Genomic DNA, 27,367 nt, shown 5'->3' with positions numbered 1-27,367 from the left:
ATCGTACCTTAAGTAATCGCTATCGTATTTGTTGTTCACCTTAGACTTTGTTTTATGTCTACTAATCTGTCAGACAATCAGTCGCTCAGTCAGTCAGTCAAGTCAGTCATTTAAGAACCTTCTCCCATTTGGTTGCCTGTAAATAATATCCGTTATCAAACCCTCCAATCTACCCCAAAACTACAACAACCACCACAACAATGTAACACATCAATGAACCACCCAACGATCAATCGAATGATCGATCGACCTCCCGAACTCTTGATAACCCGATAACCCAACCAATCGAACAGTCGGATGCGGAACGGGCACGCGAAGAGGGGGCCGCCCTGCAGGAGAAACTGGAAAAGAGTCAGGGCGAGGTTTATCGGCTGAAGGCGAAGCTGGAGAACGCTCAGGGCGAACAGGAGAGTCTGCGCCAGGAGCTGGAGAAGGCGCAAAGCGGCGTCTCGCGCATCCATGCCGATCGCGACCGGGTAGGCAAAACAGTCTATAGTCTATAGTTACCCTCCTCCCCGAGCTCCCCAATCCACCTGAACCACACTCACTTTCACTGCCCGAACTCCTTTGCCTAGGCCTTCTCCGAGGTTGAAAAGATCAAGGAGGAGATGGAGCGCACCCAGGCCACGCTGGGCAAGGCGCAGCTGCAGCATGAGAAGCTGCAGAACTCACTGGACAAGGCCCAGAACGAGGTGGACCATCTGCAGGACAAGCTGGACAAGGCGTGCACCGAGAACCGTCGCCTGGTGCTCGAGAAGGAGAAGCTCACCTACGACTACGACAACCTGCAATCGCAGCTGGACAAGGCCCTGGGACAGGCGGCACGCGTGCAGAAGGAGCGCGAGACCCTCACCCTGGACACTGATCGCATTCGCGAGAAATTGGAGAAGACTCAGGTATGCCCTTATGCCCGTGTCCCGTATCCTTCCACCCCCACCACATCAAGACCTCTCCACCACCACTCCACACCACTCGTACACGCATCTTGGAAGGTCCTCTAAGAGACATAGACAACCCATAGATATCTGTGATTGTGATCGTAACTCTGTTGTGACTAAAAATAACCCCCTACAGACCCATAAACCATGCCGAGCCAAAGTGGGTTTAATATAGTTTAAGGCAAAAAGCATTGGCATCCTCAAACTAAACAACACTAACCAAACACTTACTCTAGATTCGTGTCTGATTTATTGTAAATACCCGACATTTACTTACTCATAACCCACACACGCTGTGTACATGCATAACTCTCTCTATATCTATATCAATATATACAATATCAATATCTACGTATGCGTAACTATCTTTCAACTGTCCCACACTAAACACCCAACCAAAACACTCGTTAAAATAAAAACCAAACCCCCCGACTCGAAATGGAACAGATGCACTTGGCGCGAATCCAGAAGGAGCGGGATCAATTCTCTGACGAACTGGAAACGCTCAAGGAGCGCTCGGAGTCCTCGCAGACGCTGCTGATGAAGGCGGCCCGAGATCGGGAGGCGATGCAAACGGATCTGGAGGTGCTAAAGGAGCGCTACGAGAAGTCGCATGCCATACAGCAGAAACTGCAGGTAATTTGCCAAACATCCCCAGCTGATCGAAACAAAGGTATCCCCGCTCAAATTATAAACCACCCACTAAATTGGCTCTATCTAAACCCTAACTATACATATATAAAGTGTCTATGCTGCATATTACCTAACTAACTAACTAAATATCGAAAATCGCATGAGAACTGAAACTGAAAACTGAAACCATCAGTGAAATTGGCTGTTTGTATGTCTGTAGCTTACACTGCTTGGAACCCCTCAATCCTTCATCCCAGACTGAACACATTTTCTCCTTGTTGTTTCCTTTCAGATGGAGCGGGACGATGCCGTGACCGAGGTGGAGATACTCAAGGAGAAGCTGGACAAGGCCCTGTACGCCAGCCAGAAGCTGATCGACGAGAAGGACACCTCCAACAAGGAGTTCGAGAAGATGCTGGAGAAGTACGATCGCGCACAGAACGAGATCTACCGCCTGCAATCCCGCTGCGACACCGCCGAGGCGGATCGCGCCCGCCTGGAGGTGGAGGCGGAACGATCGGGTCTGGCCGCCAGCAAGGCACGCGAGGATCTGCGCAAACTGCAGGACGAGAGCACGCGGCTGCAGGAGGCCTGCGATCGGGCAGCACTGCAGCTGAGTCGAGCCAAGGAGTGCGAGGACAATGCCCGCAGCGAGCTGGAGCACCACCGGGATCGCTTCGACAAGATGCAGACGGACATCCGCCGTGCACAAGGCGAGAAGGAGCACTTCCAGTCGGAGCTGGAGCGCGTCACCTACGAGCTGGAGAGGGCGCATGCCGCCCAGACCAAGGCGGGAGCCAGCGTGGAGGCGGCCAAGGAGGAGGCCGCCCACTACGCGGTCGAGCTGGAGAAGATGCGCGACCGATACGAGAAGAGCCAGGTGGAGCTGCGCAAGCTGCAGGACGTGGACACCTTTGGGCGCGAGACGCGCCGGCTCAAGGAGGAGAACGAGCGGCTGCGCGAGAAGCTGGACAAGACGCTCATGGAGCTGGAGACGATCCGCGGCAAGTCGCAGTACGAGTCGGAGTCGTTCGAGAAGTACAAGGACAAGTACGAGAAGATCGAGAACGAGATCCAGAACATGGAGTCGAAGCTGCACGAGACCAGCCTGCAGCTGGAGCTCTCCAAGGGAGAGGTGGCCAAGCTGCTGGCCAATCAGGACAAGCAGCGCTCGGAGCTGGAGCGGGCGCACATCGAGCGCGAGAAGGCGCGGGACAAGCACGAGAAGCTGCTGAAGGAGGTCGATCGTTTGCGCCTACAACAGTCCTCGGTGAGCCCCGGCGATCCGGTTCGCTCCTCCGCCTCCACCTCGGGGTTGTCGGCGGGCGAGCGGCAAGAGATCGACCGGCTGCGCGATCGCCTCGAGAAGGCGCTGCAGTCGCGCGATGCCACCGAACTGGAGGCCGGTCGCCTGGCCAAGGAACTGGAGAAGGCGCAAATGCATCTGGCCAAGCAGCAGGAGAACACCGAGTCCACGCGCATCGAGTTCGAGCGCATGGGCGCTGAGCTGGGGCGCCTCCACGATCGCCTCGAGAAGTCCGAGTCCGAGAAGGAGTCGCTCCGCCAGGCAAGTCGCAGCGGGGGAGCAGCCGCAGCTGCCGCTGTCCCCCATCCCCAACTGGAGAAGCACGTGCAGAAGCTGGAGACCGACATCAAGCAGCTGGCCATGGAGCGCGAGCAGCTCGTGCTGCAGCTGGAGAAGAGCCAGGAGATCCTCATGAACTTCCAGAAGGAGCTGCAGAACGCCGAAGCGGAGCTGCAAAAAACCCGCGAGGAGAACCGCAAGCTGCGGAACGGCCAACAGGTGCCACCGGCAGCCCCCGCCGAGATTCAGGCCATGCAGAAGGAGATCCAAGCGCTCCAGCAGAAGCTGCAAGAGTCGGAGCGAGCCCTGGCCGCGGCAGGACCACAGCAGGCGGCGGCGGCAGCAGCAGCGGCGGGCGCCCGACCCGAGGAGATCGAGCAGTGGCGCAAGGTCATAGAACAGGAGAAGGGACGCGCCGACATGGCCGACAAAGCCGCGCAGGAAATGCACAAGCGCATCCAGGTGAGTGTCTGACTTGGTAACCATTACTTTTGGAGCTGACTAATCCAACAATTCGAATCCAGTTAATGGACCAACACATCAAGGATCAACACGCCCAGATGCAGAAGATGCAGCAGCAGATGCAGCAACAGGCGGCACAGCAGCAGCAAACAGCGGCAGGTGCCGCCGCCGGTGCCGGTGTCGATGCCAAGGAGCTTGAGAAGGTTCGCACCGAACTGCAGGCCGCCTGCACTGAGAGGGATCGCTTCCAGCAGCAGCTCGAACTGTTGGTCCAGGAACTCGAAAAGAGTCAGGTGAGTGCTCCCTTCGGAACCCAACGATCATCGATCAGGATCTTCAAACGAATCAAACAATGGAACCCATGCAATTGCAGCTCTCGAACCAGGAGCAGGCCAAGCAATTGCAGGCTGCCCAGCAGCAGGTGCAACAGATGCAGCAACAAATTCAAACGCTGCAACAGCAGATGCAGCAGCTGCAGCAGGCTGGCAATGCCGGGGCAGCCGCCACGGATGTGCAGCGCCAGCAGCTGGAGCAGCAGCAGAAGCAGCTGGAGGAGGTGCGCAAGCAGATCGACAACCAGGCGAAGGCCACCGAAGGCGAGCGGAAGATCATCGACGAGCAGCGCAAGCAGATCGAGGCCAAGCGCAAGGACATCGAGGACAAGGAGAAGAAGATGTCCGATTTCGATGTGCAGCTGCGCAAGCGCAAGGAGCAAATGGACCAGCTGGAGAAATCCCTTCAGACACAGGGCGGCGGCGCGGCGGCTGCCGGCGAGCTCAACAAGAAGCTCATGGACACGCAACGGCAACTGGAAGCGTAAGTTTGCACTGGGATGGGAGATTCGTATGTGCGTTATTATTTATCATCTCTCTGTTTGGCGTAATTTAGGTGCGTGAAGGAGCTGCAGAACACAAAGGAGGAGCACAAGAAGGCGGCAACCGAAACGGAGCGTTTGCTGCAATTGGTACAAATGTCGCAGGAGGAGCAGAATGCCAAGGAGAAGACCATCATGGATTTGCAACAGTGAGTAGATAAAAAATCAAAAAACTGAATGGATATTATCTCCCCCTCTCCCCCTTTCCCCTTTCCGTTATAGAGCCTTAAAGATCGCTCAAGCCAAAGTCAAACAAGCACAAACGCAACAACAGCAGCAGCAAGATGTAAGTTCTCTCTCTCTCTTGAAAGTTCAGCAAATGTAAGCCCTCGTTCTCTTACTCTCTCTCCTTAGGCTGGGCCAGCTGGCTTCTTGAAGAGCTTTTTCTAAAGAAACATAGAAAAACCAAGACCCACACACCCACAGCTACAGATGCAGATGCAGATATTTACCTAATACGATACGATAAAGAAGAAAACAAAACAACAAGAATATACCAAAAGCACTGTCTACTATTTTGTATACTACCGATGCCAGATACTTATACCAACTACATACATATATACATAAATACATATATACATATATGCAGTATTTCTACAACTCTTACATACCACACCACCACCACACAACACCCACACACATTTGTAAATGACACTATGTAAATGCGAAATGAAAATGCAAAATGCAATTATTTGATATTTATGTGTATGTACAATTAGGTTGCCGCTATACTCAAATTATGGATGCATTTAAATGTCAGCAGCTCGTAAAGCTTCATTTGTCTCGAACTTTCTTAGCTCTCTCTCTCTCTGTATTTCTCTCACTAACTCTCTTTCTCGATCCTCTTTCGAACTCAACTTAATGTTTACCGTTTAGGCAACCACACAGAACCTTGTCTCTCTCTCACTCCACCCTCTCTGTCTATAAAACACCCAAACCAGAGCTTTCTGTCCAACACTTTCTCTCTGTCGCTACTGTAAAAGCTCAGGAACGTGACTACGCTATGTTTAGAGGCTAGCCACCCAATGTCCCCCGCATGCATAAGCCGTTGCGCGAATGTGATTCACAAACGGAAGAAACAAAAAAAATAAACAAGGCAAAGGAGAAGATAATACGAGTTATTACGAATAATTGAAAACTGTCGAAGTAGAAGTTGTATCTGATATGCTAGCCTCTGTTATAGTTAGTAAAGCATTATCACTTCACATTCCACATGCATTCACACATTCCACACTGTACATAAAGCAAAAACATCAATCATACATACAACAAAAAGGGAGGAGAATATACAAATAGCATATGTAGAGCAATAAATTATACAACAAAGATAATACAACAGATACTATGATAAAGATATGAGTACCATATACATATTATGTACTATACATGTATATTGTAGTTACATGGATTGCTAATACAAATTCTATTTAGGCGTGTACCAAAGAACTATACAGATCCATTTGTGGACGGACAAAGAATAAGCGGAACTTAAAGAGAGAATACCTATACAAAATCGTAAAACACTAATATGTATAACACCGATATAAATAAACTCCGTTAAACGTTACGAGTACCATTTACAATTTATATATGTTCCATTAAATCAATCACAACATACAACAATAATACGATCAGTAACAACTCCCAACTCGTAGTTAATCGTACACAAGCTTTACTTTTGTCAGCTGTGAAACTGCATTGAACATCCATACTCGTAGAAGGTACATTTACATGGGCAATTCTAGTGCCAGTCTAGTCCAAAGTCCCTCGTACATATTTCGTATAGATGGAGTGCAGAAAGTGTTAATGTTATCGATCATATATGACCTCTATATATGTATATGTATAATATATATTTGCATAAATAATAGCTACCACGAATATATAAACATTTTATACGATATCATATATCATAGAGAAAAATTGTAGTTAATATTTTGATTAGTTTGGCACACACTCACCACCCTCTGCCCATCCTTATAATTTGCAATGTAGCTGAGACAAAACAAGTATAGAAAGAATGAACACCACTGACTGTAGAGAAAGAGTAGTAAAGAGTAACGGAACGGAAGGGAATGTAGAATGACGGAATAATCACTGCCAATGTAAAGCAAGAATGAAATGAAGGGGAGACAGATAGTTGGAAGTCGGTGTATTCCTCTAGGCTATATATATATTAGATTATCAGTTAAGTTCGGCTACGATACAGACCCAAACCACGATGACATTCAGCAAAAGACGAAGCAAAAGACACAACACAATCATATCATAGAAACCTATATCATACCCAAGAAAAAGAAGATAATAAAATATGGCGATAAAACTTTGTAACGCTTTAAAAATATTCTCGAAATATCCTCCTCCTACCACACAGAATATATAGAGATCAAAAGAAAGTTGTAGAGCTATAAAAATCTCTCACTGGAGAACAATGCGAACATCTCCCAAAACCATTTACATACCAATTAGATAATTGATTAATGACCAAGTAAATTATGATAGAACAACATTCTATGGCATATTTGTAGCTTTGACCTTAGTTCCGCTTACATGGCATTGATAACATTTGTGTATATACAGAAGTAGCTAACCGCAACACCCCATTTTCCACCCAAACATCACTCTCTCTCCCCCGGAAAAGTTCCTTAGCTTGGAACGACGGGTAAAAGCGGAATAAAATCTACACGAGTTCGCAGGTCAAGTAATACAATGTAGTTCGAGAAGATCGAGCATTTTCGATATTTCCCACCCCTTATTTGATGGCCGAGGCCGAGCAGAGCGAGCCCAAGCTGGCTTGGCAAGTGTGTACATACGTGTGTAGTTATGTAAGCATAACAGAAACTGTATAATATATGACAATTAACTATTTATATGCAATTCGAAACACGAACCATTTGAGAACAAGCAAATTATCTATCGACAAATCAAACTTTGACAAACACACACAACGTTGACAATATAACCATCCCACACACCACACACCACAAACACATACACAGTTATAGAACACCCCACAGAACACACAAAAACAAATCGCTGGATCAACGTTGAATCATTTTTTACGATGCAATAACGCTAAAATGGAAGCCAACATATCCAGCACAAGATAGCGCTGATCTCATGTTAACTAAAGTTAGAAATTCAATTTCCCCACACAGTTTCACTCTCTTTCTTCTATTCACACACCTCTACCCTCACCTTCGATTTCGATTTCACTTTCGATATAGATTTCCAATTGTAGACAGACGATGAAAAGCGCGAGAGGAAACGTTTGCCTTTATCTACTTAAACTTACCACGTATCGTATTGTTAGCCTAGATAGTTTCAATTATAACAGCAGCAGCCGCAGCAACAAAGCAGAAGCGAATCAGAAGCAAGAGGAGCAGAACTAACTAACGGTACTATCTACAATATAGTATTTACCGTAAACACTTTAATCATATTATCCCCGCCGTCGTGTACCCTACTTACAAATACAAATACGAGAAAACTAAAGGATAAAAAGGAGGAGAACCCAAGAAAAACAAAAACCAAAAGTGGCAAGTGGAAAGCTTCAAGAACTTTTTCTATACAAAACTCTAGCAAATATATAATTAAAGAAAACAAACAAAATCTCGAATAATGTAATTTAGCAAATTGTAAACTCAATAAAGGCAACCAAACAAAAACACCCAATAAATACAATACTATTAGATAACAAGGGATCGGACCTCACAAATATAGGAGAGATCGCAGGAGGAGCCACTAAATGAATTTATATAGGAGAAAAGTCGAGGTAGAATTAGGGCAAATGATCTCCAGAAAAATAAAGGAAAAATCCCAGATTAGATCCCATTGTGTACTTCTTTGTACATAGACCTATATATACATACAATACATATATATTTATGACTAGAGAAAATGCGTAAGATACATAGATGAATATGGGAAGATACATACAGATACAAACCTAATATAGATATATTAATATACATATGCATAGCAGATATGGAAAGCGAGCGCAAATTATAAAAATATCGCCACATCACATCCATCAGAGCCGAACATCGTAGTCAGTAGCAGGAGCAGTCAGATATTGGCTAGAGAGGAAGCGGCGGAACAGGGGAGTAAGGAAACCTAAACCGAAACCGAAACATCCGAGTGCGCCCAAAACAAAATCCCAAATCCCACGCCATAAACGAAACTGAAACTGTAACCAGAACTCCCCAGAGAAAGACATGAGAAAGAACAAAAACCATTTCGTCAAAACATTTTTTTAAACAAGTTTGGTGATCTACGATATTGGTAATAATTATTGATAAATAAAATAAAATAAAAGAATATGCATATACATGCATACAATATATTATACAAATATATGTATGAGTAAAGAGCAGTAGGAGGATGGGAAAAGGTAACAAGAGGTGGCATACATCAAGTAAATATTTATTATATAATGTTTTTTAAGTAACAATTACTTATAGATAAGCCATTATATATATATACACACATATATATACATAATATATATAAATTATACATATATGAAACTACATAAGTTTACAAGGTATATGAACAGAACAAACAAAACAAAACCAAATTAAAACCAACAACCACAACCACAAAAAAACAAAAACAAAAAAAACGCAACCGCAGCAACTAAACAAAGGAAGACAAAGCGAGTGGAGGGAATATATAATAATGATAAAGTAAATAAATTTATTATATACATACATACATACATAGAAGAATATTACAATGGAAAAAGAAAAACGTAACGGAAAATGATTACGAGATGAAAATGATTATTTGAAACATGTTCATTATATATAAATGTCATTAAAAATGTTCTTCAAAACTGCCTACCAATAAAATATATTTCAAATAATATCTGCGACTCTTTCTGATCTCATCTGGTGTGGAGAGGGGTGCTTAATCTTCCATGGAAAACGGATTCACAATGTTATTATATTTAATATAAATAAAAGCTACTTTAAAACGCAATCTATAACTTATAAAAGACCCCGACCAACGGTTTTTAGTCTCCCACTCCCAGACGCTGCCCACCAGAGTGACCGTTCACGGTCTATTATATACATTTCGCCATGAATAGGTATATTCTAGTATATGTCTTCTGGCCAGATGAGTATATTTTATCGATAAAACCGAGGTCACACTAATCGGCACCGATATCAAAGAATTATTAGTAATAATTGTAATAAACATAACTGAAAACAGCCGAGATTTTGGCCCGCACCTGCATTACCATGTACCTATCGCGCCAGCTCAGATTGCTGCCCAAGGCCAGCATTGGACGCAGCATAACTACCAGTAGCACGCATTACACAACCACCACAGGCGTTGCTGTAGCACCGGCTGGGGAGCACATTGAAATTCCAAATCGCATAGAGCGATCGCCCACGGACATACTTAAAGCATTGGCCAGCACCGTGGGGCGGGACCACACGGCGCCCCATTACAAGTACCACGATGATCCTTTCCTGATACCCATGTCGAATATGGCGAAGCGCACATACGCCATGTCGAAAGAGGCTGGACGCAAGGCTGCCAAATGGATAAAAGAAGAGCACCGTGAACTATTTTTGGTAGGTGGACAGCTAAAAGATTGCCTCTAGTTAACTATTTTACACAACACAGCACCAAGAAGCGCAACCAGCCATTGAAAAGTTCGCCCCCAGCATGGTTTACACTGAAGAGTCTGAGGTGGACGAGAGTTCTCTTGGGCAGCTGATTGAGCTGGGAGAGCTAAAGGACGCCGTGCTTGTGTACAATCTTCTGGAACAAAAGGGGATGGCTGTCAGTCCTGAGTTGAAGCAAAGTCTCTTGGAACTTGTGTGCTTCCACAACAATCAGGACCCACTGCCAGAGGAGTACATTGAGGAACGCTGGTTTCTGCAGAATAACCAACGACGTGAGCGGCATGGAAAGACGTGGAAGGACGGCGACCTGGCCGAGAAGCTGTATGCCGAAATCGAACCAAAGACGCCCCAGACCTACGCTGCCCTCATTCGCGGCATGGCCAAGTATTTGCAGTGTGAGCGGGCATACGCCCTCCTGCAGGAGGCCGGAGAAAAGCAAATTCAATTGGACACAAACACTTTCAATTCGATTATCCAAATCATCAGCTTTCTGAAGGACAATGCCGAGCAGAGATGGCAGCTGTGCACCGAGCTGCTGCAGCAAATGTCGCAGCAGAAACTGCGCCCCAATTTGGGCACCTTGAATGCCATTCTCCAGTGCATTAGCACGTTTGGCAACTTCAAACTGGCCCGCTCGTCGGCCCTCAAAGTTCTGCCAGAGTTTAAGCAGCTTGGTGTTAGCCCGAGCCTGGGCACCTACTACTATCTGCTGATCATCTTCTGCCGCGAGCGCGGTCCCGTGTCCCATGTCATTGTGGACATACTGAACGAGATTGCTGGCAGAGAGTTCACGGTGGAGCATCCCAAGGATACGTACTTCTTTGCCACTGCCATGGATGTGTGCCGTAATCATTTAAATGACAAGGCGCTGGCCAAGAAAGTAAACGAGCTGCTGCATACGGGCAACAACTACGATTTAGTAGGCGATTCCTTCAAAGAGTCTATCTATTACCGCAACTATCTGGCCCTGCTCTGCCAGACTGAATCGATAGAGGACTTTATGCTGACTTACGACCTGCTGGTGCCCAACATCTACATACCCGAGCCGGGCATCATGGAGGAAGTGCTCCGGACCATTGAGATCAACGCCGCAGTCGAGCACGTGCCTCGCATCTGGTCCGACATGGTTGTGTTCGACCACACGCACCGCGAAAGCCTTTTGCTATATGTTCTTCGTATTATGGTGGACAATCGACCGAATGCGGAAACGCCTTCACAGTCCCAGCTCCCGGAGCAGTGTGCCAAGGTGGCCCTGGACATGTACAACAAGATCGAGGAGTCGGTGAGGCGGATCAAAAAGGTCTCGTTCACCGGACAAATGCTTGGCGACATTCTAACTTTGCTCGTCCGAGGCGACAACTACGAGAAGGCCAGCGAAGTGTTTTCCCACATTGACAAAAGCCAGCATCGCATTCCTGGCACACCCGCGGAGAGCGCGTTGCAAGAGTACGTTGAGGCCTCGATCAAAGAAAAATCACCCAGCCAGGCCTTGGCCGCCCTCCAGTATGCTGTCGACAACAATATGGAGTCGAGTGTCATTGCCAAGCGCATCCACGATGGTTTCACGTTGAACGAAGCCCATCTGGCCAAGCTGAAGTCGCTTGTCGGCGAAAGTTTCCTCGAGAAGTAGGCAAATTGGTGCTAAAGATTCGTATGTAATTGATGTGAACACGATTGTTAAGTAAATGCCTTGGCATGTGCTAAATTAATACTATAATATTGAGATGAAACTATTCGAGTGACGGGTTTGACTAGTGTTAATCCTCTTTGGTTAGATGCGTGGCCACGGGCTCCCAGTTGATGCCATCGTGAGGCAGCTCGCTGCGCACAAACGGAGATAGCCACGTCAAGTGCATCCGCTTGCCGAAAATCATTTCCATGTTGGCACGCAGCCCACGGTCGTAGTTGCGGCTGCGGCGCTCCTTTGCCACCGAGCCCAACTGGAATATTGGCCAGTGGTAGACGAGTAGCAGGCTGGATATCGCAAAGGCCAGCCAAGTGAGTAGGTATGTAAGTAAGTAAAAGCTCTCCCAGCAGGGGCTCAGAGCGAGGCTCACAGCAGGGGCGAACACTGTGATCAGGGTGAATGGTCTCCAGTAGAAGTCAAAGTGAACCTTCCACAGATAAATGCCGCCCAGGATGCTAGCAACGAAGGAACCAATCATCAGATACAGCAGAAAGTAGATGAAATAACGGTAATTGTGATGTCCAATGCAACAGCAAGTAAAGCGGCAATGGTGATCCCGCTTCAACACACACACGCCACAGACTTCACAATGCCAGGACCGGGGTGGCACCAGCGCCTGGCACTCGTTGCACATGTGCCAGCGGGCTCGCAAATCGGGATCCAACGGCGGCTTCAGAAGCTCCACTAAAAGAAACGATAAAATAAAACGGCATTTCAAACAGGTTATCCTGGTTTTACTCACTTCTGATGGTGGTGTCCACCAGCATACAGGCGAGCATATTTGCGGTGATGTTAAATATTATAAACTGGGCGGCCACCCAAATCACAGTGTACCAGAATCCTCCGACTCCAAACAACTCCGGCAGCACCAGAGTCATATGAAAGACATATGCCACCGGAACAAACACCACCAGGAGCAGGAGGCAGGACAAATCAGCTAAGCATCGGGGCCGAACACGATCCCACGAGCGCAAAATCATTGTATTCCCGTTATATTTTGCACCCAGATGACAACTTGATGAATCAATAACCAGGTTCATTTGGTTCATTAGCTGTATAATAGTACGTTTCGCTGCTCTGAATATAAATAGATTTCACATTGGTGGTGCACTTTAGAGTTACAGTATATGTGCACTAACAATTTAATTTTGTTGCACAGTGACAGTTACTTATTTATGATTAATTGAGAATTAGTGAACTAGATGAGCATCCCTGGCACTGCCGAAAACTATTTCGAGCTAGTTATCGAAATCGAAATTAACACAAAGTAAACGTTTTTTTTTTAACTGTGTTTTAACTTTATTTAAGATCTGTCTTTCGCAGACAATTATTAAATTTCCTCAAGAAAGTAAACGTAATGCAAAAAGACAGGAGAATGGACGACAGATATTATTTGCTTGATCTAGGATCTAATCAAACAATCGGTGAAAATCATTTGCTTTACCTAATTGCCTTTAACCTAACCTAATTTAAATAATTATATATATAATTAATAGCTGTATTTGTTTTTGCTAGTGGTGATAGTTGCATGACTATGTGAACATAATTTTTCCACATGTATTTTTATTTGTCAACAACATCTGTTTTTTGTGGCTGCATGGTGTTAACGCAATGATTAATATAACCAGTCGAAACAGGTTCGTAGTCCGCGAACTAGTTCGCAATGAGAACTAAATGAATAAGTGAGAGTGCATAGCTAATCAATCTATTGAAACCATAAAACATTCCAAATGCTGCGCTAAAACTTATCAAATCAGTCGCGCTCCACACTGCAAAGCACAGCACACGAATTCCACACCACACACTCGCACTCCGGAAAATGTCTGGTGCGCAGCTGGCAATTTTAACAGTTATTGTGCTGCTGGGGACCGCGACCGCTGGCGTCCCGCTGCAGCGATACGAGGCACTTCTGAAGCAGCAGTCTGCGCCCACCGACGACCAGTTGGGCCTGTACGACGACAATGACAAGGTTGTCCAGCTGAGTGTGGCCAACTTCAACGAGACCGTGTTGGAGCAGAATCACGGCTCGCTGGTGGAGTTCTACAACACCTACTGTGGGCACTGTAGGCGTTTCGCTCCCACGTACAAGCAGGTGGCCGAGCAGCTGCACTCCTGGCAGGAGGTTGTCATTGTCGGTGCCATTGACTGCGCGGCAGAGGAGAACAATGGCATCTGTCGCACCTACGAGGTAATGGGCTATCCAACGCTCCGCTACATGGGTCCGGGCTTCCAGCCGAGTGTCAAGAACTATGGGCAGGATCTCAAATCACAGGATCCGGCCGAGATTCGCAGCCTATTGGCGGGCTTCCTGGCTGCCGGAGAACCTAACAAGCAGCACCAACAACACCTACTGGCCAAACTTTCACCATGTCACGGAAAACGACTCCACCTCAACCATCTTCGAGGGCCTGAGTAGCCTGCGCGAGTTTGTGGCACTTGTCTACGAGCCGGAGAACTCCACAGTGGGCATTGAGACGGCTCTGTTCCTGCTCCAGTGGCCCGCTCTGCAGGTGCGCCGCGTCAGCGATCTGGCGGCAGCTTCCAAGTTTAAAATTGATCCCACCAGCCATCAATTGTCCATTGTGAATCGCAAGGGCGACATCACACCGTACGCACCGGCAGAACAGACTGGCCCCTCATATTCCGAGGCCATTCGGTTAGCTCTGGGCAAGAAGAACATAACTCCGCGGCCTGAGAAGGCTGAGATCCAGCATGCTGCGGTGACAGCTAATGGAGAAAAGTCTGAGCACAAGGCAATCCTCGAGGAGGTGCATCGCAACAAGCATTTCGTTTATCAGGCAGATCTCGAGCAGGCCATCCGTACAGTGCTGCACAACGAAGTGCCCAAGGTGAACGAGATCGGTGGCGAACGTCTACTGGCCCTCCAGCGCTTCCTGGGCGTACTGCAACGCTACAACCCTTTGGGACACAATGGCAACCAGATGCTGTCCAAGCTGAAGGACTATGTGGTCCAGTTCAATCAGGAGCTGACAGGCAAACAGTTCGAGCAAGAGCTGCAGCGACTCGAGAGCCAACTGGGTCCCATCTACTCGTCCACGCACTTTGTGGGCTGCACTGGCTCCAGTCCGAAGCTGCGGGGCTTCAGCTGCTCTCTCTGGACCTTGTTCCACTTCATGACAGTGCAGGCGGCCGAGAACGAGGAGTCGCTGGATCCCCTCGAAGTGCTACAGGCCATGCACGGCTACATCAAGAACTTCTTCGGCTGTACCGAATGTGCCGATCACTTTCAGGTGAGTCACCAGTGAGCTGCAGGCTATCAAGAGTACGTGCTAATGACCACAATATCGCTGATTGAGTCAAAGCTCTTCCTATGAGATCAGTACGGTCATCAAGGGACAGTCAGACGCAGGGAGAGAGTGAGAGGCAAAGGGGCCTGAACCGCTGACACTGGGGTTTTTCCATACGAAAAATAATTTATTTTTGTAGAAACTATTTTTCGTAACCGGCACAGCTACTGCTAGTGGCACTGGCACTGGGTACAGTTAACTGCAGCGTCAATCAAATAATTGAGTTTATGGATCAGTAACTCCGCCCACAGCACGGCCAGGAAATGCGTAGTCTTCAAACCATTTCGCTGAACACGGCGATTATTGAAATATGTGCCTTTAATTTACTAATTGAACAATCACGGATTTTTTGTGAATTCTGCTTAATAATTTTAACTTCTATCCACTATATGCTTCGTCAGCAAAACCATCAATTTATAGAGCAAACCGGTTTGGTTTCTATTTATTATCATGTACTAGAGAGATAACTACGACTCTCCGCAGAAAACTTCCAGATTTTATTGTTACGAAAATCATTGCAAAAACCGAAGCAAACAAATGTGATCATTTGTATACCCTAAGCCTAGTTGAGAGTATATATATCATCATCATCAACAGAAAAGAAATCGCAGACACAGGCACTTCCAACTGTTTAAATCTGTGAGCCGGTTATAAAGTCAACGATCAATCGCTAGAGTATCACATGCTTCGGTCTCCGCTGTATGAAAAAGCTTCTTGTTTACACTTTGTGGTGCACGTTAACTAAACCGTAAGTTGTACGAGTATTTAGGTGCATTGTACATTCATAAGTAGGCCTCCTCGCAGTTGTGCCAACAGCTGCGCACTTGTGACGCATGTATGTACACCTACCTATTGGATAACTCGTTTTGTTTGTGTGTATTTTGCAGGCAATGGCCTCGAGACGGAAGATATGGAGCGTGCCGAACAAGGAAGAAGCCGTGCTGTGGCTCTGGGCAGCGCATAACGAGGTGAACCAGCGCCTGGCCGGTGACGACACAGAGGATCCTCAGTTTCCGAAGATCCAGTTTCCCAGCGAGAAGAGCTGCAGTCAGTGCTACCGCACGCCCGGCTCCACGTCGGACAAAATGGAAATCAACTGGAACAAGGATGCAGTTCTGAGCTTCCTCAAAAACATCAACAATCCACAGTTTGTGAGCAGATACGGTGTGCAGCGGGAGGATCTGCTGCATGCGACGGCGGAGAAAATGCGACAAAAGCGTCAGATTTCGAGTGTATTCAGCGACATGGACATGCGGATGGGTATGCTTCTCTACGCCTTCTGCATTGTGATGATGGTCGTGGCATTCAAGCTGTTCGCCTTCAAGGGCTACCGCAAGAAGCCCTACGGACACGACCTGCTTGGCAAAGTATAGGCCCAGAGACAGAGCAGAAGCGAACCAATCTTCAAAGGATGCTTCCACTAATTTAAGTAATGACACAGAAACACCGAAATGCCGGAATTTACACAATGACCACCACCTCTTCAATGATTTTATCGGTAGCACACACACAATTATGTTTAAGATCAAAGTGTATATACGAGCAGGATTCCTCCAGTTTTAGTCCCATAACAATAACGATAACATTCGCTTTTTTATAACGACGATGCACACTCTTATGACTCTTTTTCTTAAGTATGCAAATGTGATTACCCTCAATAACAATGACAACTCCCGTGTGCGTTTGAATAAAATGTTAAATGCAACAATCTCTTGTTTACAATCGTGCTTCAGTGTCGAACACATGCTGCTGCCCGCCCGCACAGTAGCACTTTAGATAAGGAGCAACAAACGCAGTCAGTGGGTGTCAGATAACAATCGCATTGATGCTCATGATAACGAAACAAGTGTACAGTGTAAGTGTTACACAAAATTTATTTCACAAATCTCTGGAAGTCAGGGTGCCACCAGGGCAAAACTTTGTACTTAGCTATGCGCGGATATTTCACAGTGACTGTGGCATTGTTGCTGGTGTCTTCGGCAAAGTCTAGCTCCAGGTTCTTCGCCCGCATATCTGTGCAGAGCAGCTCCCGGGTGGCTTTCAGGCGATACCTCGCCTGCTGTTGGCTGTAGGCCAAAAGCGTGGGAGTAGGCACAAACTGGCGGCATACCACTACCAGCAGTACAACGCTTTCGTTTGGATTGCCAGTGGCTGGAGGTATCTCTCCTTCATCCTCGTCCGCAAGCGACTCCCAATCGTTTACCACTTGGCCAGCAGGCGCTTCCGCCTCGTCCACATTTACGCCTGGCTGTTTATTCCAAAATTTATAGCAAATTACCCACAGGCATTGATATTGTTTTTGCCAACAAGTGACGAAGGTGCGATGTAGCAGCCAGTCGAGATTGTAGCTCTGTTCTAATCGGACTTTCAGGGGTCTGTGGCAGTAAAAGAGCGCCTTAACGACAAGCGATCGCAAAGATTTTGTATCACAGCTACGTATTGCCTCCATCTGCAGGTGGGCTGGCAGGACCAGGTTCCAGCCCAACGTCTCGCCCACGCAGTATCGTTTATAAAGATTCCGCCAGAATGCTCGTGAGCTCACAAGACTGGCGGTCTGTTTGCATATCAGGGCGAATGTCTGCACGTCCTCGGGATCTATATGCATGGCAATGTGGAACCAAATGTCGTGACGAATGTGGGTTATGTTGTTGTTACTCTCCGCCATGGATGATGCTGGTACATGGACTCTTACTGTTGGAGTCGGCTTCACCTGAACATAGACCTCCGATTGGCGTGCATATATCGCTAAGGGGAGCATAATGATAGGTTATTTACACAATTAAACATGCCATGTTGTTCCCACCACATTTTCCGCTGGTCCGGTATAGTTTGCTCTTAATAAACTCATTGCAATCAGAGGGTTCTTGGCTCAGGTTCATTGCTCAGAGGCACTGGCGTACATATCTTGCTTGTGGATTTATTTTAAGCTCTTTTTTAGCAGAATTACAAAATAATAGGGATTTTAATAACAAAACAAATGCAATCAGCTGTTCTTTCCGACAGAGATGCCACGCTGTTTGTAGACTTATAAGTTTTACGGTATATCTGTATATTTCATAAATGTTCTGGTATATTACGGTATATTTCGGAGGCTCAGTCACACTGGAAGCAGCCCAGTCAGCTGTTGTTTGTAGGCAAAAGTAAATCTGGATATTGAAATTTAAATTACAATATCAATTAAACGACCTTTTGCAGACATTTAAAACAACGGGAAGAAAAGAAGCTTCGCCATGGTCATAACCAACAACACAACGCTGCCGGAGGAGTCTGAGCTCAATGTCCAGGAGCTGAATCTTTCTTCAGCGGCTCTGCGAGCGGGCTCCTTTCATTTGGGCAAGCAATGCGAACAGGAAAATAATGTTAGTGCATTTAATTAACTTCTTATTAAATCTATATAAGAGTGTCCAGCTGCTGTGCAGCTAAAATATCAATTTGGAGCAGCGTAGACACTAGAGTTGGTCCGCTTCAGTTATATAACCTAACCTCAAAACCCCACCGTTCTGGATTTGTTTACGTTTGATTCCGATGGTAATTTCAGGAGTTTATGCTGTGCAGGCAAGAGCTGGACGATCCGCGTGCCTGCTTGGGCGAGGGAAAGGCCGTCACCAGCTGCGCCCTGAACTTCTTCCGCAAGGTGAAGAAGACCTGCCATGAGGAGTTTATGCAGTACGCCACTTGCCTGGACAAGAGCAGCGGCACAATGGCATTTACACAGTGAGTTAAGGTATGACTCTGGGTATGACCAATTCTAATCTATACCTACTTAAGGTGCCGCAAGACCCAAGGTGTGTTTGACAAGTGCGTGAAGGATAACTTTGACTGGGAGCGTCCATCTTACGGTTACTTTTCCAGGGCCAAGGTAAGTTAATGCTAAAAATCATATTTGCCAAATGTAAAACATTATAAAATGTTAACCAGGTCATTCACTCTGCCCGCGAGGCACCCAAGAAGGAGGAACTCAAATCGTATCCCGATGCCACGCCCGGACTGCCCGAGGATTACCCGAAGCCACCAGCCAAGTACGGCTCTCGCTTCCACTGGCTGGAGTAGACAGCCGATATTGTATAGTGAAATTGAAAGCGTTCATCATATAACATAAACTCTTGTTTCCATTAGTAGACCAATGATTTTATTTATCGCTTTTTCGTTCTCGATAGAGTTTGCTTAATCTTGTCCATAATCTGTAAGTACTGATTGTTGAGGCAGCATCCGCAGTAGCTCACCGGCAGGCAGGCACTTCCCTCGATGCGTCGATGCAGCGGCATGTTGTGATAGAACACCCATGATATGTTCTCCTCGCCGAGCACCAGCATGATCTTGTCGAAGAAGCAGCCCTGCACCTTGAAGAGGTCCGCGTCTCCGGTGATAATGCGCCACTCGGAGTAGCGCAAATTGACACCAGGCTGCAGTTTCGAGCGTTCTTTGAGCATTACATGCTCGAACCAATCACGAACTTGGATTATCGACCCAGTTGGAGGATGTTTTCTAATCTGATAACTGATGCGGGGATACAACGGATGGCTGTGGATGGGAATTCCTTAGTTATCACTTCACAACCCTTCGATTCTGTGATCTCGGTACTTACATATATGGCACATACGACAGGCGAACCAAAACGAATTCAACTTTTTCTCGCGGAGCCATTTTCAATTTAGAGCGCTCGAAACGCTTCACAGACACTGCTTAGCAATACTGAAGAGCAAACACTGTCTCCAAATTATATATAGCATATGGGACAGGTAGAATCGCTCGCCTATACGGCAGGCAGATGTTAGTTCAAATGGGAAAATGTCGCCCTTTACCTGAGGAGTAGGCACCTGGACTGGGTTTCTCATTTACAGTTTTATTGCTAGCGTTTTTCTTAGCCTAGACAGGATGAAGTTTATTCCGCGTACCACTTTGTGCGCTTAGGTTTCTTAATTTTACCACCCATGATACCCTTGATACCGCCGCCATCCTGGTTGCCCGTAATCATTTTCTTATACTTGTCAATTAGGGGCTTCAGGTCGTCCATTTCCTTTTTGCGTCCCTGCTTGGGCCGATTGTCGGCCTTTCTCTCCGCCAGATGGGATTCACGTATCTTTTTGTTCTTGGTCTTGCGTTTCTCGGTTTTCACGCGCTTCATATGCTCTTGGGCCTGCTCCATGATCTTCTTCTTGGATCGCATACGCAACGAAGTGCCCGGCTTGGCGGCCGCCCCTACAAAATCTTGGACGTCGGTGAGCTGCTTTTCTTCCTTCTCCTTGCCCTCTGCTTTAGCCGCTCGCGTGGCCTCCAGTTTCTTGATGTGTTTCTGCAGCTTGTTCTTGTTGTCCGCTTGTGGTGGCTTCTCCTTGGTCTGCTGACCACTTCGCTGCTGCTGACGACGCTCTTTCTTCTGCTGCAGTTTTGTCTGATAGGTGGGATTATTCTGCTTTGAGCGCTCATCGCGCTTCTCTTTGATTTTGTGAACCGCACGATCCTCTATACTGAAAGCAACAATAGGACGCTGAAAAATTGAGAGAATCATTCCATTATAATGCTTGCTTTTCGGGTGACGAAATATTTACATGTTGAGGGCCAAAGATGTTGGGATTGTTGTTCAGTTTTCGAAGTGCAGCCAAAGCCCTTTGGTGCGTCTCAAAGGAGATGAAACCGAAGCCCTTGGACTTGCCATTGGGATGCTCTGGAGTGATCTTGTGCTCCCGCATTACACGACATTCATGGGGGCGGAAGCCTGTGTAGGTCTGTGCCATTTGCTTCAGCTTCTCGTCGTCATAGTTGTAGGGAAGATTGTGTATGGACAAACGATTCCGCGAAACGAAGCTGCAAAAATGGGGAATGTTGGATACAGATCTGATTTGGATGGGGGAATGGCAAACCTTACCGATTCAAGTTCTTCAGCACTTGAGTCTTCATCTGCTCCAACTCATGGCGCTTCGTCATGTCCGAGGCAGTAACACCATCGGCAGCCTTTGATCCAGACATGATGAGACCTTCTCTGGCCAGATACAAATTTCTCGAATCCTTTCCAGTGTCATCATCCTTGTTTTCCCGCGACTGCTTCGTCTTCAATTCATCTCTGCTGAGAGCTGGATGCGGATCCAGAACCTCATCCAACAGTGTGAACTCTGTCCCCGCCTGCAGGCAGAGATCTGCGGATTCTTTAGCCTTGAATTTGACGAAGGCTGTGCCCTTGGAGTGACCAGAAACCGCTTCCCGATTGATGATGGCATAGTTGACGACGCCGAATTTACGGCAAACCTTTCGCAGGTCCGCGTCTTCGGCATCGAATGGAACATTCTTGATGAAAACTGTGCAACCTTCTCGGACATCGTTTGATTTTACTTTCTCCTTCTTAACACTTTCAATGTCCAGCTTATCTTTGTCTTCTTTTGTATCTTCATCATCGTCATCGTTATCATCATCTCCACCTTCAGTGTCTTCCTCATCATCATTTGCGTCATCGTCGGAATCTGATTCTCCTTCTGCGTCTTCGCTGTCATCCTTCACGGCTGCTTGCTCGACAGCTTCCACCTTGGGCTCATCCTCCCCGCTTTCGTCTTTAATTTCCAGCTTTGGCTTCTTATCCTCCGGCTCTTCATCCTTCGGATTCTTGGTAGAATATTCGTTTTTGCCCAGCGCCCAATCCACAAATATTTTTCTTCCTTGCAGATCTGTGCCGTTCGTTTTCAGTATAGCCTTGGTGGCCTGGTTTATGGTCTCGTATTGGACAAAGGCGCAGCCCACCAGCTTACCGTCGCCACGCTTCAGTATGTTTACATCCTCCAGCGTGCCCCATTTGGAGAAGTATTCCCGCAGTGAGGCGTCCGTCGACTTGTAGCTGATGTTCCGGACAATGAGTCGAGCGCGCTTCTTCTGTCGCCGCTCCTTCTCTTCCTTCAGACGCTGTGTGTTGAAGGGATTCCGACGTTTCTTGGACTTGTCCTCTCCTGCTTCCTTCGGCGTGGATTCATCCTTGGCATCCTTAACAGATTTCATTATTTTTATTTCCATTTGCGCGCACGTGTGTGAACGCTGATTTATCGATAAAATATACCGCAGAGCCCTAAAAAATATATCGCAATATACCCTTTCATTTTCAAAATATACCGTAAATATACCGGAGTCTTTAATCATATTCCTCGATTTTGATGTTCTATGTGATATTACCAGCTAGTTAGGAGTCTCAGCCCTAAACCTATAATTTTAACATATTTATCAATAAATTCTCTATAAGACTGGCTTATTTGTGTGACTTCTTTTTATTGAATTAATTACAAAAAAGGTTCAAACGAAAAGTGGTGATTAAATTGGCCACGAATACAATAATATCGGTCGTTTATGCGATATTTGGAACACACATATATTGATGTTATCCAGCACTAGTTGAGGGCTGCATGAACGGCGCCAAAGTCATTTAATTTGATTCTTTCAAAATGTATTTGGTAAATGCTGCACCTGTGTAATTACCATGCACGACAAAAGGGAATGCCCTGATGCTTCTCTTTTAACAAATATTTAAACCTATTGAGAATTGATTTAACATTATCTTGCAACGCAAACAATGAAAAATCGTAGGTTTATGTTTCCTCCCAGCTTATCTTGTGCGCAGTAATCTGATTCTCTCTTAGTTGTGTATCGTCTCTGAGCGCGATCGTTTCGTTTTGTTTGTCTACCTGATATTTTACTTATGTCTGAAGCGAAGCCTATTCTGTACTATGACGATCGCAGCCCTCCGGTTCGCAGTTGTTTGATTCTAATTAAGTTCCTGGCGATTGACGTTGAGCTCCGTTTCGTGGATCTCTTTAAGGGGGATCAGTTCGAGAAAGATTTCATCGCCGTAAGAACATATAATTTTGAGTCGAGTATTTTCTATCGAGTTATCCCATCCACAGTTGAATCCACAGCACTCTGTGCCCGTGCTGGTCCATGGCGATTTGGTGCTGACCGACAGCCATGCCATACTCATCCATCTGGCGGAGAAGTTCGATGCCGCTGGCACACTCTGGCCCAGGCAGCACGATGCCCGCATGCTGGTGCTGAATCGGCTGCTCTTCGAGTGTTCCTTCCTGTTCCGCCGCGACAGCGATTTCATGGTGCGTTGCTGTCCAGGCTTACATTCACCATTCATCTCCACTCTCGCTTACAGTCGGAAATTGCACGCAAGGGATTCGCCAATGTGGATGTTTCCTATCACGAACGAAAGCTGACCGAGGCGTACGGCATCATGGAGCAGTATCTGGAGGGGCAAGACTACATGGCAGGCGGACAGGTAACCGCAGCACTTAATGCGATTCCCTGCGAATGCCGAGTTGCGATTCAATGTTGTTTTTGTGGGTTCCGCAGCTGACACTCGCCGACATATCCATTGTGACCACACTGAGCACGGTGCATCTCATGTTTCGCCTGACACGTTGGCCGCGGCTGGAACGCTGGTTTGCCGCAATGCAACAGCTGGACGCCTATGCGGCGAACTGCAGGGGATTGGAAAAGCTGCGTCAGACCATGGAGCGGATCGGCGACTTCCAGTTCCCCCCACCGACAACTCCCAGACACCCGCGGACTAGAAATTAATGACTATTAAAACCGCGTGGGTCAGATTAACCCCATGGCAGGTCGGGGTGTGTACTCGTAATTCGATGTTTGTTCTGCTGCTGAAGGGCGGTTACGAGTGGCACACTCGTATGTACCGTTGATTTCAAAGTAATTTCGTGGGCATGGCTGGAGAGCCATCTGTCGGTTGGAGGAGCATGTTGACCCACCAGTGGGATCCCGCGGCAGTTTGTACTTCAAATGTTTCGCAAATATTTGACTCTGGCGCGGCTCTGGGTCTGACGTACTCTAATGACATGTCGGCATGTCGGGCCCAATAGCCGTATCGAGTGCGCCCAAATTGAGAAGGGTAATCCTTTGAGTAGGCGGCCGCTAATTGCTCTCAGCGCTTACCCACATGTAATTCAATGCCACGGAGGACACCCGGGCACAGCTGAAACAAAACAAAGTTTTAAGCACGCATACACCTGGCCGCTGCACGTTCTCGTCTTGCAACTTGCAACTTGCAACTGCAGCTTTGGTTTGACTTTTCGCTGTCATCTGTCGGGGCGAGCGGGGACTGTGGAGCAGCGTGGATTGCAATTGCTTTGCTGTGGCACGCTCTGACAACTTTTCGCTCTACAAGTTTTTCAATTTTCTTCAACGTTATCTCAGCTGCATTTAACCCTGCCCTGACAACCCTTCCCCTGACGACAGAGTTTGTACAGATTTTTGTCTAGAATTCAGCAACTGGACCCCGAAGCACATCCGCTTGGAGTTGCTCTACTCTGATGGCGAGTCCAGCAATTTTGGTCACCACTTTGCATCAATTTGCAAGTCATATGCGAGTAATACAAGCCAGTAAATACATATACATGGATCTGCCAGCGAATTGTCATAAATTTTTTACCCTTTCCATTTGCCCATCGGTCAATCTAGTGGGCAAGGGGGCGCAGAGCACTCCCACTTCGACCCTGTTTTTTTTGTACTGAATATTTTGAATGCCTTGCATGTCGCGTTGAATTTGATTAAAGGCCACGTTGGCCCGCCAAAGAACGAATTTATTTATTGGAGTTCCATCGGAGGACCGGACTATGCTGCAACAGAGCCTGACTGCCTGGCTGCGTGTGCCACCGTCGATTTATTCATATTTTTCATATATTCTGGGCAAAGATGAAATTCATTTAAATTGTAATTATTGTTATTATTATGATAAGAACACAAATTTGAATGCGGCAGATACTTTTTCATTTTTACGCATAAATTACGTGCAGCATTCACAAGGAAAAAAGTTTCTGAAAAAAATTGAAATTGAAAGCAGACAACTGGCAGCCTTTCGTGCAGGGTACTCGCCGAGTGACAGAGTATTTTGGATTCGTTGCAGCAGTTGGATGGCCCAGCATGAAGCATCGCAGAAGACAGTTGCGACTGTCGGATGTTTAACAGCGGAAAAATGTAGCCAAACAATCGCATTTTGTGTGTGTTGTGCAAGTAGCAATGTCAGCAAAGAGTCAAGCAAAGCAGAGTGTAATATTTTCAAAAACTTAAAAAATCAAGGGGCATCCCAGCATCGGTAGGTGCAGTCCCGCACTTGCTGTAATTAAGCACATAATGGGCCCCAAATTAGCATCGCTGCTGGAACTGTCTGGCAGGATGGGCTCTACGGGCTCTCCAGGCTCTGGCCTGAACCCTAATGTGTCACACATTGCATGCTTCCAAATCGAGTTACGGCTGACATGACTGACAACGACTTTTGTTCCAGCTAAAACTTTTTAGCTCTGCCAGCGGCTGGGCTGTATCCAAGGCGCTGGCAAATACTTTGCGCAAATTGATTTAGTGAAAATGTTGCTTTGAAGTCGGCACCAGCGCTCGCCGTCAGTCAATTTGTTGAAATGGAAAGTTTCCGCTAGACGAAGGCTGGGTGGGAGTGCCTGAAATCTCATTACAAGCGGCTACTAAGTAGCCGGGCAGCAAGCTTTAAAGTGTTAGCCGGGAAATTCAATTAGTCCAAGGCATTCGACATTCTCCGTTCGCTCTTCAGCATTCAGGATTGGTCGCCCCGACTCCAGGGGCCACCCAGGAGTCGGGCAGTGAGCAGCAGCCAGCCATGCGTGAGGCTGAAATATTGGCAAAGTTTTCCCCTTGTGCCATTGGGACAAGTGATTTTGGGTTTAGTGTTCGGCCTGCCCATTCGATTATTACTCAAAGCCATATTTGTTGATTTTATTTCGGGTCGAGCAGCGGACTGCGGTCCGTGCTGAGTCGCAGTTGAATTATTGATTAAAGTGTTTGCCGGCTGCCCCTCTTGTAGCCGCTGACATGCCCGTACATTTGTTATATTATTTTCACCTGCTTTCGGGACCATCGCAACACTTATTCTGCCAAGACGAAGACCTTTCTGTTGTGGTTAAGTGCCTACCCATCTACCCATCTTTATTGCGGTGCTGCTGAATTTCTAATTAACCTTTTTTGGTTTCATCCGTGGGTTGGGCGCCCACCGCTGCGGCGGAATCATTTATCAGACCCATCCGACTGTGGATTAAACAGAGACAGACACTTCAAGTAAATGATATTCACGAGGCGGGCTAGCCAAACAGAACAGAACAGAACGAAACCGACCAAACAAACATCCAACAAGCAACAAGGAAAGAAAAGTTCAAAAGATTCCGCATCGGAATCGCATAATTGCTGAGCCAAAAATTTCAAATAAAAGGCAACCGAATTTATTTCGTGTCCGCCAGACCTATTCAAGCTCTAGTGAAACAATGGCAGGTGGGCAAAATATATTTGTTGTATTTCTTTTTAAATTCAGAACGGAACACAGCGGTGGAATGAAAGGTAACCGGATAAAGAAGGACATCAAATTTAAATATTTACACTTAAATTAAAAAATGTATAACAATCGATTTACCGAGAGAGGGGAAATGGTAAAAAGAAAGGAGTTAAAATATTTATATTAAATGTAAATATTAAATATTTATTTTCATCGTGTTTGTCTGTAAAAACCGAATATTTAATTTATGTATTTGTGTTTCTGCCATTTTTCTGCGAGTGCGAGGATATTCTATACACTTTTCCAGGGCATACAAATAAATTGTGTCAATAAACGAATGCAAATTGAAGCCAAAGGTTAGCGTCCAGAGTAACTCTGCCGTTTGCGGTTCGCATTTTTCGCATGAATTGTTAAAGCCAACATTGGCCAAATGGTAAACAGCATGAATGATATCAAAGAATATTCAAACCCACCCATCACTTTTCCGAATACTTCTCGCTGTTTTCGCTCTGCGACAATGCGACATTGTGAAAATGTTAGATTTATTTAATTGCTTTTATCGGCAAGATGCGAAGCGGGGAAAATGTCTAGTGAAATTATGAGCAAACTTATAAATAACTATGCCCGCCGACCAATGCGAGCTGTCTGTTTATTTCTGTTTGGCCAAATGACGACATTGGGCGTGATTTTCCAATTAAATGTTGGGCTTAAATAAATAACGTGTCTATTCTTGGCCGGAGCAACTAACTCGCAGCACTCGCAGGCACGATTGCCGTTTCAGTTTGTTGATAAATACAATGGCAGGACATTGCTCGACTCAATTTCCGTTTCAGCTCTGCCTTGCTCCACTGTGAGCGGCCAACGGATGTGCCACAAATGCCAGCAAGTGGTTGAATACCCGCCCAGATCCTGTTTCAGCTACCGCTTTACAACCAGCTCCAGCTCCCATCC

General features: G+C 46.5%; 9 protein-coding genes across 29 annotated transcripts in view; 5 read left to right on the top strand and 4 right to left on the bottom strand.

Annotated features, from left to right (window-relative positions):
- The window catches only part of LOC117892288 (myosin-9), a 37,607-nt gene extending 28,816 nt beyond the window's left edge, over positions 1–8,791 (top strand). For all 21 annotated transcript variants that reach the window (XM_034798422.1, XM_034798411.1, XM_034798409.1 and 18 more), the window contains 9 exons: positions 294–476; positions 576–896; positions 1,386–1,574; positions 1,864–3,618; positions 3,681–3,911; positions 3,992–4,434; positions 4,507–4,641; positions 4,715–4,778; positions 4,847–8,791. In XM_034798422.1, the coding sequence (XP_034654313.1) occupies positions 294–476; positions 576–896; positions 1,386–1,574; positions 1,864–3,618; positions 3,681–3,911; positions 3,992–4,434; positions 4,507–4,641; positions 4,715–4,778; positions 4,847–4,882 (3,357 nt within the window). In that variant the 3' untranslated portion in view covers positions 4,883–8,791. The remainder of the gene's footprint in view (positions 1–293; positions 477–575; positions 897–1,385; positions 1,575–1,863; positions 3,619–3,680; positions 3,912–3,991; positions 4,435–4,506; positions 4,642–4,714; positions 4,779–4,846) is intronic.
- Positions 8,792–9,642: 851 nt separating this feature from the next.
- LOC117890864 (protein PTCD3 homolog, mitochondrial) lies at positions 9,643–11,843 on the top strand. The gene is made up of 2 exons (XM_034795951.1): positions 9,643–10,080; positions 10,133–11,843. The coding sequence occupies exons 1-2, from the start codon at positions 9,742–9,744 to the stop codon at positions 11,762–11,764; spliced, it is 1,971 nt and encodes a 656-aa protein (XP_034651842.1). The 5' UTR covers positions 9,643–9,741; the 3' UTR covers positions 11,765–11,843.
- On the bottom strand, positions 11,777–12,980 carry LOC117890865 (probable palmitoyltransferase ZDHHC24). The gene is made up of 2 exons (XM_034795952.1): positions 12,564–12,980; positions 11,777–12,505 (listed from the first exon to the last, which is right to left on the bottom strand). The coding sequence occupies exons 1-2, from the start codon at positions 12,868–12,870 to the stop codon at positions 11,892–11,894; spliced, it is 921 nt and encodes a 306-aa protein (XP_034651843.1). The 5' UTR covers positions 12,871–12,980; the 3' UTR covers positions 11,777–11,891.
- Positions 12,981–13,487: 507 nt separating this feature from the next.
- On the top strand, positions 13,488–16,834 carry LOC117890188 (sulfhydryl oxidase 1). Its single transcript, XM_034794894.1, is given in 3 exon segments — positions 13,488–14,138; positions 14,140–15,072; positions 16,017–16,834. Coding segments are annotated over 3 exon segments (1,917 nt in total). The 5' UTR covers positions 13,488–13,640; the 3' UTR covers positions 16,503–16,834.
- Positions 16,835–16,983: 149 nt separating this feature from the next.
- On the bottom strand, positions 16,984–18,098 carry LOC117890189 (transmembrane protein 183). The gene is made up of 2 exons (XM_034794895.1): positions 17,933–18,098; positions 16,984–17,874 (listed from the first exon to the last, which is right to left on the bottom strand). Exons 1-2 carry the CDS (start codon positions 18,006–18,008, stop codon positions 17,003–17,005), a joined length of 948 nt encoding a protein of 315 aa, XP_034650786.1. The 5' UTR covers positions 18,009–18,098; the 3' UTR covers positions 16,984–17,002.
- Positions 18,099–18,251: 153 nt separating this feature from the next.
- On the top strand, positions 18,252–19,247 carry LOC117890190 (NADH dehydrogenase [ubiquinone] 1 alpha subcomplex subunit 8). The gene is made up of 5 exons (XM_034794896.1): positions 18,252–18,269; positions 18,325–18,488; positions 18,668–18,843; positions 18,898–18,988; positions 19,048–19,247. Exons 2-5 carry the CDS (start codon positions 18,360–18,362, stop codon positions 19,177–19,179), a joined length of 528 nt encoding a protein of 175 aa, XP_034650787.1. The 5' UTR covers positions 18,252–18,269; positions 18,325–18,359; the 3' UTR covers positions 19,180–19,247.
- Positions 19,242–19,860, bottom strand: LOC117890191. Its single transcript, XM_034794897.1, has 2 exons — positions 19,715–19,860; positions 19,242–19,650 (listed from the first exon to the last, which is right to left on the bottom strand). The coding sequence occupies exons 1-2, from the start codon at positions 19,771–19,773 to the stop codon at positions 19,263–19,265; spliced, it is 447 nt and encodes a 148-aa protein (XP_034650788.1). The 5' UTR covers positions 19,774–19,860; the 3' UTR covers positions 19,242–19,262.
- Positions 19,861–19,953: 93 nt separating this feature from the next.
- On the bottom strand, positions 19,954–22,157 carry LOC117891172 (RNA-binding protein 28). The gene is made up of 3 exons (XM_034796494.1): positions 20,996–22,157; positions 20,679–20,934; positions 19,954–20,617 (listed from the first exon to the last, which is right to left on the bottom strand). Exons 1-3 carry the CDS (start codon positions 22,123–22,125, stop codon positions 20,012–20,014), a joined length of 1,992 nt encoding a protein of 663 aa, XP_034652385.1. The 5' UTR covers positions 22,126–22,157; the 3' UTR covers positions 19,954–20,011.
- A 591-nt stretch (positions 22,158–22,748) lies between these two features.
- Positions 22,749–23,746, top strand: LOC117890234 (glutathione S-transferase E14). Its single transcript, XM_034794972.1, has 4 exons — positions 22,749–22,951; positions 23,007–23,207; positions 23,261–23,383; positions 23,458–23,746. Exons 1-4 carry the CDS (start codon positions 22,802–22,804, stop codon positions 23,683–23,685), a joined length of 702 nt encoding a protein of 233 aa, XP_034650863.1. The 5' UTR covers positions 22,749–22,801; the 3' UTR covers positions 23,686–23,746.
- Positions 23,747–27,367: the final 3,621 nt, after the last annotated feature.

This window comes from Drosophila subobscura, chromosome E (assembly GCF_008121235.1).
Source record: "Drosophila subobscura isolate 14011-0131.10 chromosome E, UCBerk_Dsub_1.0, whole genome shotgun sequence".
Lineage (NCBI taxonomy): Eukaryota > Metazoa > Arthropoda > Insecta > Diptera > Drosophilidae > Drosophila > Drosophila subobscura.
The sequence above is the reverse complement of the archived record's forward strand: the minus strand, read 5'-3'. Positions and strand labels throughout refer to the sequence as shown.

Coding starts and splice junctions, on each gene's coding strand:
- LOC117890864 (XM_034795951.1), top strand. CDS start 9,742: ATGTACCTATCGCGCCAGCTCAGATTGCTGCCCAAGGCCAGCATTGGA. Junction 10,081..10,132: donor AGCACCGTGAACTATTTTTG/GTAGGTGGACAG, acceptor TACACAACACAG/CACCAAGAAGCGCAACCAGC.
- LOC117890865 (XM_034795952.1), bottom strand. CDS start 12,870: ATGAACCAAATGAACCTGGTTATTGATTCATCAAGTTGTCATCTGGGT. Junction 12,506..12,563: donor GGTGGACACCACCATCAGAA/GTGAGTAAAACC, acceptor CGTTTCTTTTAG/TGGAGCTTCTGAAGCCGCCG.
- LOC117890189 (XM_034794895.1), bottom strand. CDS start 18,008: ATGAACCTGAGCCAAGAACCCTCTGATTGCAATGAGTTTATTAAGAGC. Junction 17,875..17,932: donor CCGGACCAGCGGAAAATGTG/GTGGGAACAACA, acceptor TGCTCCCCTTAG/CGATATATGCACGCCAATCG.
- LOC117890190 (XM_034794896.1), top strand. CDS start 18,360: ATGGTCATAACCAACAACACAACGCTGCCGGAGGAGTCTGAGCTCAAT. Junction 18,489..18,667: donor AATGCGAACAGGAAAATAAT/GTTAGTGCATTT, acceptor TGGTAATTTCAG/GAGTTTATGCTGTGCAGGCA. Junction 18,989..19,047: donor GTTACTTTTCCAGGGCCAAG/GTAAGTTAATGC, acceptor AATGTTAACCAG/GTCATTCACTCTGCCCGCGA.
- LOC117890191 (XM_034794897.1), bottom strand. CDS start 19,773: ATGGCTCCGCGAGAAAAAGTTGAATTCGTTTTGGTTCGCCTGTCGTAT. Junction 19,651..19,714: donor CTGTCGTATGTGCCATATAT/GTAAGTACCGAG, acceptor TCCCATCCACAG/CCATCCGTTGTATCCCCGCA.
- LOC117891172 (XM_034796494.1), bottom strand. CDS start 22,125: ATGGAAATAAAAATAATGAAATCTGTTAAGGATGCCAAGGATGAATCC. Junction 20,935..20,995: donor GTGCTGAAGAACTTGAATCG/GTAAGGTTTGCC, acceptor CCATTTTTGCAG/CTTCGTTTCGCGGAATCGTT. Junction 20,618..20,678: donor ACATCTTTGGCCCTCAACAT/GTAAATATTTCG, acceptor TCAATTTTTCAG/CGTCCTATTGTTGCTTTCAG.
- LOC117890234 (XM_034794972.1), top strand. CDS start 22,802: ATGTCTGAAGCGAAGCCTATTCTGTACTATGACGATCGCAGCCCTCCG. Junction 22,952..23,006: donor TCGAGAAAGATTTCATCGCC/GTAAGAACATAT, acceptor TCCCATCCACAG/TTGAATCCACAGCACTCTGT. Junction 23,208..23,260: donor GCCGCGACAGCGATTTCATG/GTGCGTTGCTGT, acceptor TCTCGCTTACAG/TCGGAAATTGCACGCAAGGG.